Here is an 18054-nt window from a genome sequence, read left to right on the forward strand (position 1 = left end):
TCCAGAGTGTCTCGTCCTTCACTCCACAGCGTCTCCTGCTGAGGGACTGCTGCCATGTCCTGTGGCAGTGATCAGTCTCATTCTGCAGCAGGATCCCTGTTACTCTCCAGGGATGGGGAAGGAAAGGCAGTGGCCAGCTCTGTTGGAGGGGGAGAAATTCCACTCCACATATTTTAATGCTATAGCCACACTGTTAGCAGAGTGGACCCAGGCCATTGTCATCTGTGAGTCTTGCTTAAGAAACAGGTGCAAGGCTGTGGATAACCAGCTGTTCCACTGTGCTGCTGGATTTGGGCAGAAGTCTTGATTACAGCACTGGACTTACTGCATTGTATTTAACTGTCTTTACTTGTTGATGTGAAGGCAGGCTTGGGACAGTTTCTTTTAGGACATTATTCCAGTTGTGGAGAAGAGTGAAACTAAATGTTTGTAAGTATAGTGGCATGGATGCAGCTTTTCAGTGATGAAGGAGGTTTTGTATCTTCAAGTAACAAGCCAAAATACCCTGTGTCACACTCTCAAAATAACTGGACCTGGCAGGCAGTGCTACAGACTGAGTTGGCAGAGAAAGTTAGTTTACAGCAAGGGCAAAGGTTTGGGCTGACTGTGTCAGTCTCACAGTCAGGTAAGTACAAATGCTTTCCTGCCAGGGTCTCAGCTCCACTGTTGACATGTTTGACCTCAAGGAAAAACTAGTATTTAATTTCTCACAAGTATTTTATATTGAGGACAGCTCAGCCCTGAATGATACATAATGTCTGAGCAACAGCTGTAGTAGTAGATTAATTTCCCTGCTCTGAGCAGGAGGTTAGACTAGGTGACAGCCTCAGGTCCCACTCAGTCTGCATTACTTGCAGTTACAATAAAGCTATTGCAACGGTGGTGGTTCAGGTCAGAAAAAAAAAAATAAAAATCAGGGATTTAAACTCTGGTTTGTCGGGTTTCAGGGAAACTTTCTCTTTTATTACACTCTTATTCAGTATTCTACAAAACTCTTAAGCCAAACACATAACTCCATTTATTTTACTCAAATTCACAAAAGATATTTATAGAACTGTAAATGGCTTCAACACCTTCTCAAAATACAACCTGTCAGAGGCCAATCTGACAGAATGGCTTGCATCCCAATTAACACTTAAGTACACAGCAGGACAGAGCTATCCAGCTACTGAACAAAGGTTCCAGAAAGCTTGGATTGGCTTACTGTCACAGACATGGCTCAGGAGTCAGTTTTACAGTGACTTGGACTATTTTTACAGTAAGCCACTGACTGTTTAGTAGCTGTCATATCCTGTTTCTGGAGCCTCTTCTAAATCTGAAACAGTTTGAAGAAAAGTGGAAGGCAAAAGGGTTAATCTCATGTGGGGCAGTTGCCACAGGAAAATGGGAGAGATTGGCTGAATGCCCCTCTGGCACCCAACCTCTGCTTTTGTTTTCAGTCTCTTAGGAAAATGGGGGAACATATCCAATGTCCACAGTGATCTTGGTATAAAGAGGATGCTTGGTTCTGGAAAGGAGCCTGAACTGTAATGTATTCATTCCGTCAGCTTTCCATGTTTTTCTGGTGTTGTGTTGGGAAGGAGGCCTGAGGGAGGAAGAAGACCTGCAGTTAGAAGAAAGAAGGTAACATTTGCAGCTGAAGCTGCAGAAGAAAGAATCTTCCAGAGGGCAAAAAAGCCCTGAGCCAATTCTTCCCACAATACAGACTGAACAGATTAGAGCGAGTTCACACTGAGTATTCCAAAGAAGGATGACAACTGGGACTGGATCCTGATCAGAGAGGGAGACCAGCGAGGTGGCAGCAAGAGTCTCCGAAAACCAAGAAGCTGTCAGCAGCTTAGAGAGACCTGGGAGTGCAAGGCAGAAGTGTGCAGCCACGGTGTACACAGGCTGCTGTAGGTAGGTTTTTGACAGGGTTGTTATGGAAACCTGAGTTTTGAGATTATACAGAGAGATCTGCACTGCCGGTATGAGAAGCCTCCACCACACTTGACCCAACACCCTCCTCCAGCTCTTCTATATAAAACAGTCTTTGATAAAGTCTCTCATAGCACCTTTCTCATGTCTTCAAACTAGAATATTGCTTTCCACTATTTTAATGGCACGTTGTAACTCCACACAGACTGAACAGCAAGCTTTTAATATTGGGAACTTGTAACACAGTGCCCCTTTAAACTGAAATCTCCCAATTTATAAGACAGGCAGTATTTTTTTCTTTAAGTTTTACTCCCTGTATAATTTAATGTTTAAATCTATGTGTTAGCTCCCTAGCTGGCATGTGTCCTTCACAATAGGAAGAAAAGGCAGGAAACTAGGAGAAACCCTTCAAATGTGAAGACAGGAGCTGAATGATTCAGTTGAAACTGACTGGGGGCTGCTTTTAAATAGCCTTCCTAAAGCAGAAAAAGCAGCAGTGGCATGAGGCATATGTAGCCAGTGCTGGGGAAGATGACAGCAAGAGCCAAGCTGCCCCAAGGCCCAGAGTAGCCCCCAGCCCCACCAGGTACCTCCTCCAAGGATCTGGGATCTCTGTCTCTTCAATGTAGTCCATCACTCGGTAGCGGCCAAGGTGAGGGGATGTCCGGACTATTTTCATTCCTGCCAAGTGAATCCTGTAAAACAACATACAAAAGTGTTTGCTTGAGCATAGAGATGCCACTTCCAGGCTTATGGTCAGAGATGATTTTCAGTGCCAATGCAATAAAAACAAAGTGCAGAAGCAGCACAGGGCCACATGACCTTCTCTAGCAGGCTCTAGGCCAGGCTTGGGCTAGAAAGCTCCCAGCTGCAGTGCACTTTGACAGGGCACAAGGGGATTAGAGCAAGCAGGGAATGAACTACAACATACAGAGCATTCAAGAACAGTTCCCCTGAGTCTGACAAATGAGCATTATTCTACTTCCTGCTAAGAGCGAAGCTTTTGCTGCCTAGAGGTCCATCACCTAAACTTTAAGGGAAAAGAAAAAAAAAAGACCTCAAACTTGCAGTTTCTGAAAGGAAGCCAGTCCTCAGTTTCAAAACCAGATTAAGCCTCTCTGTTCTTTGAGAAGTGCCATTCATTCAGATGGCCTGATCAGACTGGTTCATAAAAGATTAGGGATAAATCCAGGCACCAGACAAACATATGTAAACTCAGCTGCAGTACAGCTAGATAAGAGAAGATGAACTGAAGGCTCAGAATTCCAGAACAGAGCTTCTAAGCCCGGCATTTTGGGTGACTTTCAAGCAACTCACAGCCCACTGCTGATAGCACCTATGTTACTTTGCCAAAAAAAAGTGCCTTCAATAGTGCTAGGGTTACCAAACCTCTGTTATCACAGGACAGCCCTTAGGCAGAGAAAATTCCTGTGAATGTAAGAATGAATGTTTGCTCAGTTGAGGTTATCTAACTGGCATGTTTGCAGCATTTGACTGCGTTCCATTGGGATCTGATACAGCAGGAATGTTATGAAGCTGAAAGGCTACAGAATTGAAAATATTTGTTAGGCTAGAGCCATCAGATGACTATTACACTTCACTGACAGTGTTATAGTTCCATTATTTCACATGGAGTTTTAGACAGCTTCTTGTTTTCTGAACATAAGCTTATGGTACATTCAACCATAAAGAGACAAAAAAGCAAGAACACTAAACTAGCTTTGCTGTTACATTTTTTTGCATTGCAAATAAGACTAAAACTGAATTGTTAATACATTCATTTACTGTTAAGAAGAGTCCAAGAGACTTTCCTGTAGTTGAAAATGTTAACACATGAGTGGCTCCAATTAGAATAGCGTTTTCTTCTGGTATTTGCTACAACTTGTATTAGAGAGCACTGCAGTCTGGCGACCATGAGTAGCAGCTGGCAGTTTTTTTCATTAACTCTGCTTTTTAATAAGCAATATCTCAGAAAAAAAATCATCTTTGCACAGAATTTTTTAAAGCTGGACATTGAAATGTGAAAAAAAAAGATTAATTAATTTTTTTGCTACATGGTAAGAAGTGCTTGAGCACCTCCCAAATCCAGATCCCAGCTGGTCACTGAAGAACATTCATTCCTAACTTCTGCAGGCTGAGACTTCAGAATGTGAATAAATCATTAACAGGCATTGTCCACAGCACCCATGAATCTCTGGGCCAAAACATTGCCAATCATTAGTGTAAGTTTTCTCTGAAAACACAGGCTCTAATTCCCTTCCAGAAAGGGCTATTCCGGGAGCTATATAATTCACTTGCCTTCCAGGATTCTCTTCAAAGAAGTGCACTCCTATGCATACTGGCATGACTCTACCCTGGCTACCAAAAACCAAATTAGATGCCTAAGCTATACTAAGAGCAGCTGAATAGACCCAGCATTGTAGTACTTGATATAAAGATCTATTTTCCAGGCATTCTATTCCTTTCATAAATGCTGACTCTCTAAACAACCATACAACCTTTTAGTTGGCTTTCTTTGAAAGGCAAAGGAGGAATTCTATATCAGAAAATTTGGCTTTCAATTCCCAGATGAATACTGCTTTGAAAAAAAAAACAACAATCCTGTAACTTGTCACGTTATACAAGACAAAAATAACAAAGGCTTCCACGGTCAGTTTAGTTTTATAAACTCCCCATGAGCCTGCCTCAGTGCTGGATCATAAAGGTGCACAGTGCAATTCCAAAGCTGAATAAAGAAGCTGCAGCCATGATTCTGTACTTGAATTCACATTAGGCAGAGCACCTGGAACTAAACTCATCTATAGAATGCTGCTGCCATGGCAACCAAAGTACAAGAAAAACCATCAACTCTTGCTGTCACTGACTCACACTGGTACACAGGCTCCTCCATCACCCAGCACTGCAGACAAAAGATAGAATTCCTTGTGCTCCTTAATCCCAGGTATCAGTGATTAGGTAACACTTGGAGCAGCCTAAATGCACTCAACTTAAATTCCCAACTGTCTGAGAATTAGCTGAGCACCTTCTTATTCCTCAAGCTTGCAGATTCCTTCCCTCCCTTGGGGCTGTCAACATCAGTGGAGGCACTTGTCAGCTACAAGTGGTTATAACCCCTTGCACTGAAGGCACAAGGATGTGAAATAACATTCTGCTCCCAAGAAATGAGAAAGCTTCATTTTCCCAGCACATAGTGATTGGATTCATAGGTTCTAGGCCGTTTTCTGACATTAAGCATTCCCAATACCAACAGCATTTGGGATTATAATGGTACTGCAAGCACATTAAGGAACAATGTTGTTGGTTCCTTTCCTAGGGTGCTGCTGTGCTTCACTTGCCAGCTGAGATCCATTTCAAGCCTGTCTGTGCATTGGTACCTTGTAGCAATGTCATCATTTTCACCACCATCGCCCCAGTAGGTGTTGGGAAACCCATTCATCTTCATGTAATGTTCTGGAGTCAGAGCAGACACGCCTCCAAAAAAGGACTTGTATGGCAGACTAAAAGAGAAAACAAACAGGCAAACAAACACCACCCTCCAAAAAAACCTCCTAAAAAACTCAGCCACCAAAAACCAGAGTTCACTATTGAAGGCTAATGCCTGTCCTCCACAATTAACAGTGTGATCCAAGTCACACATACATTAATTGCATACTTGCAGGCACTCTCATGACAATGCCAAACCCCAAAACAGTAAACCCAGTGTAATTCCCATCATGTTCCATTCCCCTCATTGTTTCCCAACACCTCCCCCCAAAACTGACCAAAGTAAAGCTGGTTTCAAAACTCTATCTTGGATGAGTTTAAAGTACCTGTATCCTACCACATCATATTCCACCTGATCCAATATTCCCATCTTACATTTCTTTTCTTGAAGGAAAGTCAAACAGAAACCTGCCAGTCATTTGCCAAGCTGAGCTAACTGTGGAACAGGGAACTACAGGCAAGGAAACATTCAAGACTGCATGCTTGGGTCAAAAATATCCTTTTCTAGGAAGTAACTGCTGCAAAACTAACACACAGAAAACCTCATAAAGGTTGTGTCTTTGACTGTTCCCACCCATACTTTCTAACAGGAAGTGAACCAACTGGAATATATCCACAGAAAGCAAATGGAGGCACTTACGTGTACTGAAACTTATCCATGGCACTGGCCATGTGCTTGGGATAATATTCATCACAAATGTACAGGTTATAATCATTCTCAGGTACCAGGTCAATATCATGCAGGACAAGGCAGTCCCACTCTTCATCCTTCATGGCTTCCCGGACACCAACATTAAGCAGCTTTGCTCGGTTAAATGAACCAGTCCCTACCTGGAAAAGAAAACCTACATTTCTTCACCAAAACCACACAGATGTTGTTAGATAGCTCAGTTAAAATTTATTTTATCCAAAAAGCCTTATTCAAATGAATGAATCAATACTGGCTGCAAATTCCATGCTTCCAGCTTTGAAAATGTCACCCACCCTCTTCACAACATTCTTAACAATTGTCAGCTTTGCTGTGTCAGGGCCCTTACACTCTTGGCACCTTTCAAGAGATCCATCCATAAGCCAATCCTCAGGTAAACATTTGTACAGCAACACTTTTGCCCTGACTACTGTTTACTAAAACTTACAAATCAGAAAAAGATCTTGGTCAAACAAAAAAGCTTCTTTGCCCTCCCAATAAACTATTGGTTTTAACTGATGAATCCAAAACTTGCTCCCTTGCCACTGATCTTTTGCAACACCAGTCCATGTCAGGTACAAAATGCTGCTAGACCTGCACAGACTACCCTGCCAAGCCACATATATGTATTTGACACAGACTAAAAATATCCAGCTCCACTTCAGCATTCAGTCTCCACGTTTTGCTTAGTAGTCACACTGAAGCTACAGACAAACCACATGCAAATCTCAAAAAGAGGAAAACAAAAGTTACAACTGTCCTGGGTTACAAAACGAAAGTGCTACTGTGGGGTGTAACCAAACTGTATTCTACTTTCCTCTACATCATTTTTGGACAAACTCTTAAAGAAGGGTTGCTTGCAGCAGCTGCCCAGTGCACAGCCACCCCTCAGGCTACAGCTGGGTGTTACATAAGGGAAAAAGAGGCAGCCCTGTGAGGCAGGATAGTGTTTCTTTCTCTTCACACTCAGCTGTGGTACCTCTCTCTGGTGAAGCAGCCATCCTGAAGGGTCTCTGCTAAGGGGCCATCGTGAACCCAATGGAACCAGCAGAACACCTGGCAACAACCACCAAGGACTCCAAAAATATTCTGTCCCTCATAGGACTACATCATTCCATTGTGAAAGTCCCTGCCCTGGGAGGTACCACCTGAACCTGACCACATAGAATCTCAATTTGGGGATTTGGGACACCATCACTGCTCGAGGGAACCAGAGGAGGAACAGACCTTCTATAGGACCACCGTTTTCAACACTGCAGCCATCACTTAATCAGGCTGTGACCACCATCCTGACCAACAGGGGGACAGGCTGTCACTTTAAGCCAATGTTTTTGTATTAATGTATTTATTGTAATCTTTCTATTAAGTTGTAATTCCAATCTGAAATCTTTCTCAAGGTGATTGTCTGGGGGTTCATTACTCCCGCTGGTTTACTTTCAAACCAGCACAACCACTTAGTGACAAATTTATACCCCCAGGAAAAAAAAAAACCAAAACCACAACAGAACCAATTAAAAGTGGTACAGTATTTCAATCATTAGCAGTCATGGAGACAGGACAGCTATCTGACCTCCTCTCAGCCCATGCATAAAACAGTATTTCCACATCAGAAGAGTCACATTTCTTCTTCAGAACCCAGCCCTTAAGTGGTGTAGCTGAGCTTCCCAGCAGGCAGATCTGACTTGGAGTTACCTGTTGGATCAGGTAGATAGTGTAGCTGAGCTGCTGGCGCTGCAGGAAGGGATGGATGTAGTAGAGAAGATGGTGGAGGCACTTCTCCTGGTTCCTGTAGGCCACGAGGATGGCGGATTTGTAGCGGGGAAAGCAGTGAGGTGGCTTGTAGTGGCCACCAGACTGAACAAAAGGATTTCTTTTTATGATCATCCTTTCACTAGGGAGCACCTTGAAGGTGATGGTTAATGGACCAACTGTAAGGAGAGACAGAAAAAGAATAAGTAAGATCAGTGATGTTTCTCCATCTTTTTTCAGACCAGCCACCCATGTTTGCTCCTTCAGACAGCAGCTCCAGCAGAGAAGAGTTAACAAGACCCATGCAGATGTGGCTCTGTGATAAATTTCACTGCTGCCTGCTGGCCAGCTCAGCACCAGGAGGACAAACTACCTGCCAGGCACCCCGAGCCCTGGCATGGCCAGCAAGTCTCACTGGGCTGCTGCACAGCTGCTTCTCCCTGGGACTGCCTGCTACTACAGCCTTGTGTTGCTTAGATGAGATCCTTGAGTAAATGGATTCACTGAAAGAAACAGCGTAGAAAATTATTCAAGATGAACAGACACATCTGCTTTTGCTACCCATTTGGAAAATTTCTCTAAGCCTCTTTCTGAAGAGATTCAAGGACAAAGATGTGTAAGTGGATATTCAGCAGGTCAAGGGAGAAACAGTTTGAAGCCTGGATGAATAGAAATGCTTTAGAAAATGTCAGGTCTACCTTTGAAAGCATTTCAAGTTCAATTTGATGTTACAATCACATGCCACAATAGCTGAATTTGCTATATTATTTCATTTTCTACACTTTGATAAGCAGGCAGTACTTCAAAATCTGGGAGAAGCAGATGACAGAACAGACAGAAGAAAGATGTTATATTTTCAGGAACAGGCACAGGATAGCAAAAGAAACTATACATGGTTGTTGTTCTACTCAGCACCTCATTTTAAAATACAAAATATACTGGATATCTTCAAGAGTTTTTGCCTAATTTAAAAAAAATCTGCATTTTTACATGAATTCTTCAGATGGAAAAATCCTGACAAGTCATAAGTGAAAAAGAATCCATATAAAGTGTCAATACCCATTTTAACACAAACCTCATTGTTACAATATAAATAAACAAATTCTACAATTGTCTAAATGTCTGTCCTCCTGGGTACTGAGAAAAACTTCCAGAAGTAGCAGAAGACTTGTATTTATACACAAATCAGTGTGTCTTAATGGTTTTCTACAACTGTGAACTTTTAAGAAAATAATACACAGATGCAGAACAAGATTACCATCCAATGCTTAAATGAACTAGGAAAAAACTTTCACCCAAATCATAATTAGAAGCTGGCAATTTCAAATGACAGTTCTATTAAAAAATTCTTTGCAGGCCATGTTACCAAAGGCAAAATGTTTTTTTTTCACCAAAAGTCTGCAAGGCAAGTTTGTAGTTGGTGGTGTTTTTTTTTTTTTTTAATAGCCATAAACAAGATTTTCTTTTCTTTCCAAGCTGATAATTAACACTATGGCTGTCCTAAATCAGGTTTTCAGTACCTTCTAAGTGAGACTCCCTCTTAAACACTGAAATAAATAATTCTCTCAAAAACCTTCTGATAATGAAGCATGAGAGAGAGAAAGCAAATATTTAAGCCTGGTGTTTAGGAACTTTCATTTGAGCAGGAGAAGGTACAGGTGTGTTTTAAGACTAAATAAGCAAGTGACTCCAGCATATGCTTCTTTCAGTCCATCCTATATTCAAATCTGTGCTACAATTCTAACAAAAACAAACAAAAAATTGAGCCTGCCCACACCCACATCCTGTTTAACTAACACAGAATGAAGCAACATCCCTCCACTGGTTTTGGGGGTTTGGGGTTTTGGAGTTTGGTTGATTCATTGGTTTTGGTTGGTTGCAGGATTTTTAGAGCAGTAACAAGACTTAAGGACTAAATTTGCCATAAAATTCTAAGTGTCCATTCTGAACCAGGGAACACTGCTACTATGAGGAAGTTGGTACACCTGACATTTCTGATGGGCAAACCTGTATTTGCTAAGTGTCTCCTCTCCTTCCTCAAGGAACACACAAATGGCATTTCCTGAAGGTCAGTCTGAAGAGCCACTGATCCCATTTCTCATGCTGTCAAAAATGTCTGGTCAGAATCCTGCTGCGTGGGTTTTGTTCATTGGTTTCTGTTTGTTGGTTTGTTTTTAAAAAGATAGCCTGACTTTTGCTTGTCAGCAAGATTTTGCAATAGCTGACTCTTAAACATCACTTTTCAGTCCTTCTCCAACTATTTAAAATACAGGAGAATTTGATTTTCACTGCATTACCCGCAGCAGGAAAGCAGAGTACATTGCCATATATTTGTACCCAAAACAGAAGAGTGGTTCTTCAGAGCATCATTGTGTGGGCTATGAACCTAGGTCACATCTCCAGTGAACATTTCATGATGTATTTCCTACCTCTGTGCATGCAGTTTCCCTTTCCACTGTTAAGACTCCCACATTTCAGTCCAACAATGTTATCAACCTGTAGTTTATGTTGCTGTTTAGATTAATGCACTTGCTGATTATCAGATCTTTCAACCTAAGGCACCATTAACCACTGATTTGATGACAAGTGGAGCTTGCTAAAGAAGTATTATATTCAGGGATTTCAACTATAGATTATTGCTCTAAAGAAAAATAAGGAGGGGAATTAACCCCTTTATTCTCCCACAAAGGCAGGGTTTTGTTTTCTATAAAACAATTGGGACTTTGTATTGCAGAGTAAGATTCTGCAGCAACAATCTTTAAATTCCAGAAAAAATGAGATCTTAATTTGGATGTAAGGGTATGAGTAGGATACTGTGAACAGCTTCACTCCTGTTCTCTCCTTCCATACCCAAGCATACCATTCAGGAGTGTAACATTTGCATTTTCCAGGGTTTTCAAGATATTGTGTTCTCCTATGCTGCCTGGCTCCACACATCAAACAAATCAGCTCAGAAACTCAATCTGGAATATGCCAAGGGAAGGAAAAAAAATTCAGTGTGACTTACATCCCCAAAACCTCTGGCTGCCCTACACTCCTTGGCTACAAGCTACATCCTGGCTCTCATGTCTCCCTGCCGTCCAACTAACAAAAGGCTAATGCAATCTAATCCAATTAAATCCCAAATGTGAACAGAGCACTTGCATGCTGGACCAAAGAGGGATAAATAAAACTGCCAAAGCACAGCCTTGGAAAAGGAGGAAAAAACTATCTTACACATACTAGGAAGCACAGGATCCCTGTTGAGGCAGGGCACAGAATCAACACTCCGAATTGTCCAAGCAATTTTTCCATGGCAAATTTTTCCATGGTTCCAAAGATGCTTCTGTGCCTGCACCATCACACAGAGGGTGTTTAATGAATATGAAACTTCAGTGTGCAGTTAGGTCTCACAAATCCCTGTGCTGTCAGCTGGTGCCACTGACAGCACACTCCCTGCTTGCTTCACTCCCTGGGCAACATATTTACCTATGAGGAGACCTATTGACTTTGACCATATCTATCCCACCTTATGAAAGTAACTCCAGGACTTCTGAACTCAGAGTTTGCAGCTGTCATTACCAAGCCCAATCAGAATAACCAGAACTTACACAAGATGAACAAACAGGAACAGTAGCATGGGTGAATGCTGCACTCAGATACTGCAGCACCACACATAACATTACCAGAGTCATATTTGTGTAATTCTACCAGCGCCTGGGAAAAGAAATAAAAAATGAGACCAACAGCTTTCATTTAAGCATCAGTTGCTAATGATAGAATACAAGGCTGCCTCAATGGCACCTGAAAATAAATCTCAGTGTTAGCACTTTTTTATTTCTCTTTCAATCCAAGAGAAGAAACTCTGACAGCATTAGAAAACATAGCAGGAGCTACTTAATACAACAGATGGTCCTGCTCATGAAAAGGTTATGACAGATGGGAGTGAAAGGCAGTAACTACTATAAGAAGGGCTTGGAAAAGATCCTTCCACAGCATGAGCAAATTATAACCAGCAAACTTACAGACAGAACTTTCAACTATTAAAGTCCTTGAGGGCCAAACCAACTTGTTCAGCATGTACCATGTACGAAGGAAGGTACTCCTTTAAACCAAACCAGAAATAATACAATAAAGACAAATCTTCCAGCACCAAACTTTTTCCTCATGAGAGGAAAAGATGAACTGAAGCAAGACATCTTGCATGCAATGTGAGAAAGTCAGATTTTGAATTTAAAAGCTATTTAGTTATGTTTAACAAAGTATAACCCTGGCATATAAGCACTTCACTTTTTCTAAAAATAGAAGAGGAAGAAACAGGCAATGGATTATTTGTGTAGAAACTTTAACCTCTGAGGGAACTCAAGTAATTTATTCACTATATTAGTGAAGACACTGAATACCTGCAATGCTTTTCAAGTTGTTGGTCACAAAACGTTCAGTGGACACCACTAGGTACTTAAAAGCATCACTAGTCAGCAGGAGTCTAATTCCTCTAAGGCAGAGATGATTAGCAATTACACTTTAATTCTTTCTTCACAGCCCTGGAAGAACCAAGTTGCTGCAGATTCAGGAGACAGGAAACAGATGAGCTGCAAGCTGATCAACATTCAAATAGTTATCAAAATGATCTACTACATATATAAATGGAAAAAGTGCTGCACTTCATAAAAGCCCTGATGCAGAAACCATTTAAGCTATTTGGAATCCTTCCAGGTACTTTAACACACTTTAGAGTGGGCACAGTGACTTATTACCAGCTCTGAGCAGGAGGCTGAGTCCTCAAGAATTGATTTGAAATCTCATTTAATAGAGTTTATGAAATTAATATTAAAAGGCATTGCTCTCTGCAATATAATGCTTCCAAGAAGCATCAGTCTCATGAGAGATGATGGCAACAACTATTCAAGACATTTATAAAGTATTTATATCTCAATTCATATGCTCCATCACGTATAAAACAAGGGACAACTCCCTCACAAAATAGCATGCTTCTCAGCTAAGAAAAAAGCAAAACACCCAGAAGAGGCTGGCATGCAGTGAAAGAAGGAATAATTTACATCCTATATTTACAGGGAAATACTGCTGAGTAAAAGTTAAGCAGTAGCAGAGACCTTAAGCTGAACTTGTATCAGTGCTCCAAATTACTTGTGTTTCACTTCAACAATGGTTCATATACTCAGCTCAGTATTTTTATACAGCAAAACTTACACAGTTACTTTGCCTCATGGTTGGCTTTTTTTTTCTCCCAGACAACTTGCTGTTGTTTCTGTCTGTGACTAACATCATGTTTCCATTTTAGCTCTGAAGTACCGCCTGCAGGACCATCCCCTCTTCTTAGCACTCTCAGTGACGGGCAGAAGAGGAGTTCTTATAAAGATTTCCCAGCTCTAAGAGCACAGATTAGAGTAATTTTACTCTGCATCTGCCTCCTCCATATACGTCACTACTTTTACTTATCTGATGGTTTGCAGGCAAGCTGCAGAATTGTTTGGTTCTTTCTTTTTGACACTAAAGCTGTCTCATTTGACTCTTAGGAGAGAGGATGTTCATCAGTAGCGGACACAAGTTAGGTGCAGTCATGTTTCTGCTGTGCTTTTTCAAATAAAACAATTCAGCCTGAAACAAGGAATTGTAGCTTCCCAGAACTGAATGGGCTGCAGTGCACTGAGACCATGACACCCAGCACCTGTGCGAAAAGGCTCTGTGCTACCAGGATTTCAGGAGTTAGTAGAGCTATTTCTGAGGGAAATGCTGAAACACACACCCAAAGCTATCATACATACTGTGTGTACTTAATTTAACTGCAAGCAACAGAGGAAGGAAGGAAACATCTCAAAAGAGCAAGCATCATTACAAAGATTGCAGCCTGAGCAGGCTCATCCAAAGGGTCCCAGCAGAGCTCCCCAACCTAAGTAAGCAACTTGACACAAGAGCAATGGCTTCCCACAGAACTTCCACGTGAACCACGGCCAACCATTTGCTCCTAATGGGCTCCATGTGCAGTGATCAGCTTTCCTAGAACAGCAGTCCAAGGCTAGGGGCTAGGTGTAGACAACATTTAGACATGCAGAAGCCTGTGCACTATGGACAAACCTGACAAGAGTAACTTACTACACAGTACTCTAAGAAGGTGATGGCCCCAAACCAGCTCTAAGTGCATGCTGATGGAACTGAATCCATTCATGGCTGGCTGAGTCAAAGGGATTCACTATTGCCTGAGCAGCACCACCACTCTACTAGAAACACATCCGCTTTATACACCTGGTTTCACTTTGTACTGACTAAAAATTTCTCAACTGCTTTAGTACTGCAACAACTGGATGAATGCTGCTTCTTAGATCAGCTCTGGTTTGGCCCTACTGTGAATACAAATTAACCTCTGACCAGACTTTTAAGTCTAACACAGAAGTTTCTAAGCCTAAAGGATGTGTAACAGTCATAGACTAGAAGATCACCATGAAGAGCAAGGTGCCATCCTCATACATCCTCCTTAAGCTGATTTGAAGTCAACTTAATCAATTTATATTGAACTACAGATTTGATATAAGGCTAAGACAAAGAATCCAGGAGTTAAAGTCAGAGGTCAATATTATGCAGTTTCTGAATTGTTGGGTCATTTTACACAGACTGCCAAGAAAAAAAAACCAAAAAAGCATTACTAACTTGATATTATCACCATGCACTGTTTTCACTCTTGCTCTACAATCTTGACATCTGTGTAACCAAATTCTCAGTATTGGAAATTTGTAAGCCAGTAAAATACTTTTCCTCGCACAAGCAATAAAAACCACACAAGTTGTTAAGAGGAGAGAATTTTGTCAGTGTAAGTACATCAGCACACCTGTTTCAAAGTTTGAAGAAGATACAACTTACATTTATGACACGTTCAGGGTTATGAAGGAGGTTCTTTCAAACCACCTTTCCATGGTTTTTCGAGGTTCATACCTACCCAGGACTGGGGACTGCGCTGAGCAGTAGGGCATGGTGTCTTCATTGGGAGCCCGGGTGAACAAGCTGAGGTTTGTGTACACATCGTGGGGCTTCGAGTAATCCACCACCACCTGAGGCGACTCTGCAAACCCGCGGAACACACGCGAAGGTCCGCCTCGGTAGAGGATCAGGATAAATATTGCTTGGAAGACAAACACAAACAGCAGGAAACAATGATTTTCCATACGGGAGAGGAACATAGTTTTTAGCCCATGCTCCAGGATCAGGGCGGCGAGGAGCTGAAGTGCCTTCCAGGGGCTGCCGTTCCACGCTCTGGGCTACATCGCTGGGCAGACCTCCTCCTCCTCCTCCTCCCCCTCCTTCTTCTCCTCCAACTTTCTGAGGCGACAGCGTGCTCCCCTAGCTGGGCTTCATCAGGACGCCGAGAGCCAGACCTCCCCTTCCCGGTGCGAGCTGAGCCCGGTGGGCTGGAGGAAGGGAGGAGCCGGCCGAGCCAGAGCCAGCCCGCTCGGAGCCCCGGGGCAGCGGCACGGGCTCGCTGTGGCACAGGCGCAGCGCCCGCCCTCCCCCGCCCGCCTTCCGGGGAGACTACAGCTCCCAGAATGCACGGCGGGGCAGGGAGGGCCGCGACTGGGCGGTGCTGCCGCCTGGCATGCTGGGAGATGTAGTCATCTCCCCCTCCCTCAGCGACCGCCGCTGTGGGCGAGGAGGGAGAAGGATGGGGTGGCTGCTGAACTGCCCCCCGTGTCGTCTCGTCGGTGAAAACCCGACTGCTGTCTCCACTTTAAGTTGGCTATTAAACTGGTCAGGGAGAGATGAATGGAAATTTAGACATTGCAATTGACTGCCCAGGGAGGTGGTGGAGTCTCTGTCCCTGGAGGTGTGTAAGGAAAGACCGGGCGTGGCCCTCCGTGCCATGGGCTAGTTGCCATGGTCGTGTTCGGTCATAGGCTGGACTATAGAAAAGACTCAGAAGTCTTTTCTAAACTGATTTGATTTGGTGATTCTGTGGAATGGATACACCTCAGCCAGTCCCTAAAGGGACCACAGCAACTGGCCGCTGCGAGAGGCCTCCTGCCATGGCCATGCTGCCCTGAAAAATTTCAGCTTTTATGCCTCTCTCTTCTCTGGCTGATTAAAAAAAAAAAGATGGAGCTTAGATTGTGCTGTCAGTCATTTTTGTGCTCTCATGTGCCTGCTTTTGCTTAAATGCAGGATAGGAAAAGACATTTTACAGACATTAAATTCCTACACGGCTTCAAAGAAGAGTTGGCGTTAGCCGTGTTTGCAGTGGGAGAGGGTTATAAGGAAATCTGTGAGGGGGAGCAGGCTCCCTGAGCATCAGACTCCCTGAGTTCCGCATCCCGCTCCAAGGCATGGCCACTGGCCCGGCAGCCAGCCCATGAGTGCTGGCCCAGACCAGGCACAGCACTGAGCACTGGACAGGCTGCCCAGACAGACTGCCAGCCTCTTTCCCGGGAGAGATTCTAAAGCTGTCTGGACACAGTCCTGAGGAACGTACTCTAGGGACCCTGCTTGAGTGAGAGGGTTGGACCAGATGGTCACCAGTGGTCCCTTCCAGTCTCACCTGTTCTGTGATTCTGTGTGCTGCTGTTTGCCTTCCAAATGGGATGGCATAGCAAGAAGATGGGGGAGAGAGTGATATCACTTTTATGAGGAGTTGGAAGTACTCTGGCTTTAGAGTTGGACTGAGATGTATGAGACACATCTATGGGAAACTTGATCTCAGTCATTCTCCTGAGCAGAACAGGCCATTATTCAATTAAAGCGGATTGCTTAAGGCCTGGATGCAAATTGTCATAATTTCACATTTAATTTTAACTTAATTGGGTTTTTAAATAAAAAATGTAGAGTACTTTTCTTTTCCCCGGGCAAAGTCTTGCTTTACTGAAATCCACGCAATGCTGCTGCCACAAGGTTGCTTTTTTTGTACACCTACATCTACTGTTTGCATTCTTCTTGTGCCATTCCCTCTACAATGACAGCAACCCACCCTGCTTGCCTTCCCCTCCATAAAACAAAGCAACACTCGCTGTTCTGCTGATAGTTCCAGCAAGTACAATGCCAAGGACAGGAAAGAATTAATCTCTGCATCAGCTGAGAAACAAAGAAAGGAATGAAGATTTTCATGGTATGACCTGGGGCTGCAGATGGCAATTGTTTCAGGGCCAGTAGTGCTTTATGTTTCTCAATCCCTCCTTGGGTCACAGTAGGAAATCTCAATGGAGGAAGAATTTGGACAAAGCATGTGTGCCTCCCTCTCTCTTAGAGAGGGGAGCAGCTGGACCATTAGAGCTCCCCCAATTCAGTGGCTCTGCAATTTCCTTGCAGTCAGGGCTTAGTTGTAAAAATTGCCACCCTGTGCCAGTTCTTGGGCAGAAGAATGAGGTCAGATGGAATCTAATCTGTATTTTCACCTGTGTGCATATTTGTTCTCCAGACTGGAAAACTAAACACAGCTAGGCAGATCAGCTGTCTGCAGAGGAGCCAGCCGGAATGTGTTTCTGTGTGGGCTCAGAGAGCTGAATCTCCAGGTGTGTCTCCCTCAGGAGCCTTCCAAACCAAATACAGTTCCTCTCCTTCCCCTTCAACCACGAGCACTGGAATGAGTGGATCATAAACCCAGCCACGAGCCTTTTCCTCACCAGAAAGCAAGCAAGCCAGGAAGAGCAAAGTACTGGTCAGAAACTTCATGGTGCCAGGAGGTCTGAGCCTTTTCAAGGTCACAGTGCTCCTGTTTTAAACAGAGCTGTGGAAACTAGGGTGTGTTTTGAATTAAAAATGAATTGGATTGCTTAAATGCAAAAAAAAAATCTTCTGTCTCCACTGAAGTGTGAAAGGGAGGTGGGAGGAATTTTAGCAACCTTTGTGCAGAGATTTATTGAGGGCAGTGATGGAGGAAAACAATATGAGACTGGATCTGTAAGAACCAGGCACTGGGCTGGATTCACAGTCAAAGGTCTGCCTTTCTCATTTTCACACAGCTCCCTGGGAAATTAAGTTGAACGCATTAAAAAAAACCAACCAACCAAAAAAAAACCCAACCAAACAAAAAACCCCCACAAAACAAAATGACCAAAACAAACAAACAAACAAACAAACAAACAAAACAACAACAACAAAAACAAAAAAAAACAAACAAAAACCACCCAAACCAAACCAAACACCATCTTCAATGGAGCTTGCAATTAAGTTTGTGCAAGAGCCTCTGGATTGTCCCAAGGGAGGGGGCTTTCCCTCCCTCCAAGTGCGGTTGCACTTCC

The 18054-nt window shown here is 43.1% G+C and overlaps 1 protein-coding gene across 1 annotated transcript; it reads right to left on the reverse strand.

Annotated features, from left to right (window-relative positions):
* Nucleotides 1-932: 932 nt before the first annotated feature.
* On the reverse strand, nucleotides 933-15772 carry LOC118692693 (beta-1,4-galactosyltransferase 3-like). Its single transcript, XM_036392708.1, has 6 exons — nucleotides 14769-15772; nucleotides 7781-8016; nucleotides 6041-6231; nucleotides 5292-5414; nucleotides 2508-2612; nucleotides 933-1585 (listed from the first exon to the last, which is right to left on the reverse strand). The coding sequence occupies exons 1-6, from the start codon at nucleotides 15007-15009 to the stop codon at nucleotides 1444-1446; spliced, it is 1038 nt and encodes a 345-aa protein (XP_036248601.1). The 5' UTR covers nucleotides 15010-15772; the 3' UTR covers nucleotides 933-1443.
* Between the last annotated feature and the right edge of the window lie 2282 nt (nucleotides 15773-18054).

Source organism: Molothrus ater, chromosome 2 (assembly GCF_012460135.2).
Source record: "Molothrus ater isolate BHLD 08-10-18 breed brown headed cowbird chromosome 2, BPBGC_Mater_1.1, whole genome shotgun sequence".
In the NCBI taxonomy this organism is placed as follows: domain Eukaryota; kingdom Metazoa; phylum Chordata; class Aves; order Passeriformes; family Icteridae; genus Molothrus; species Molothrus ater.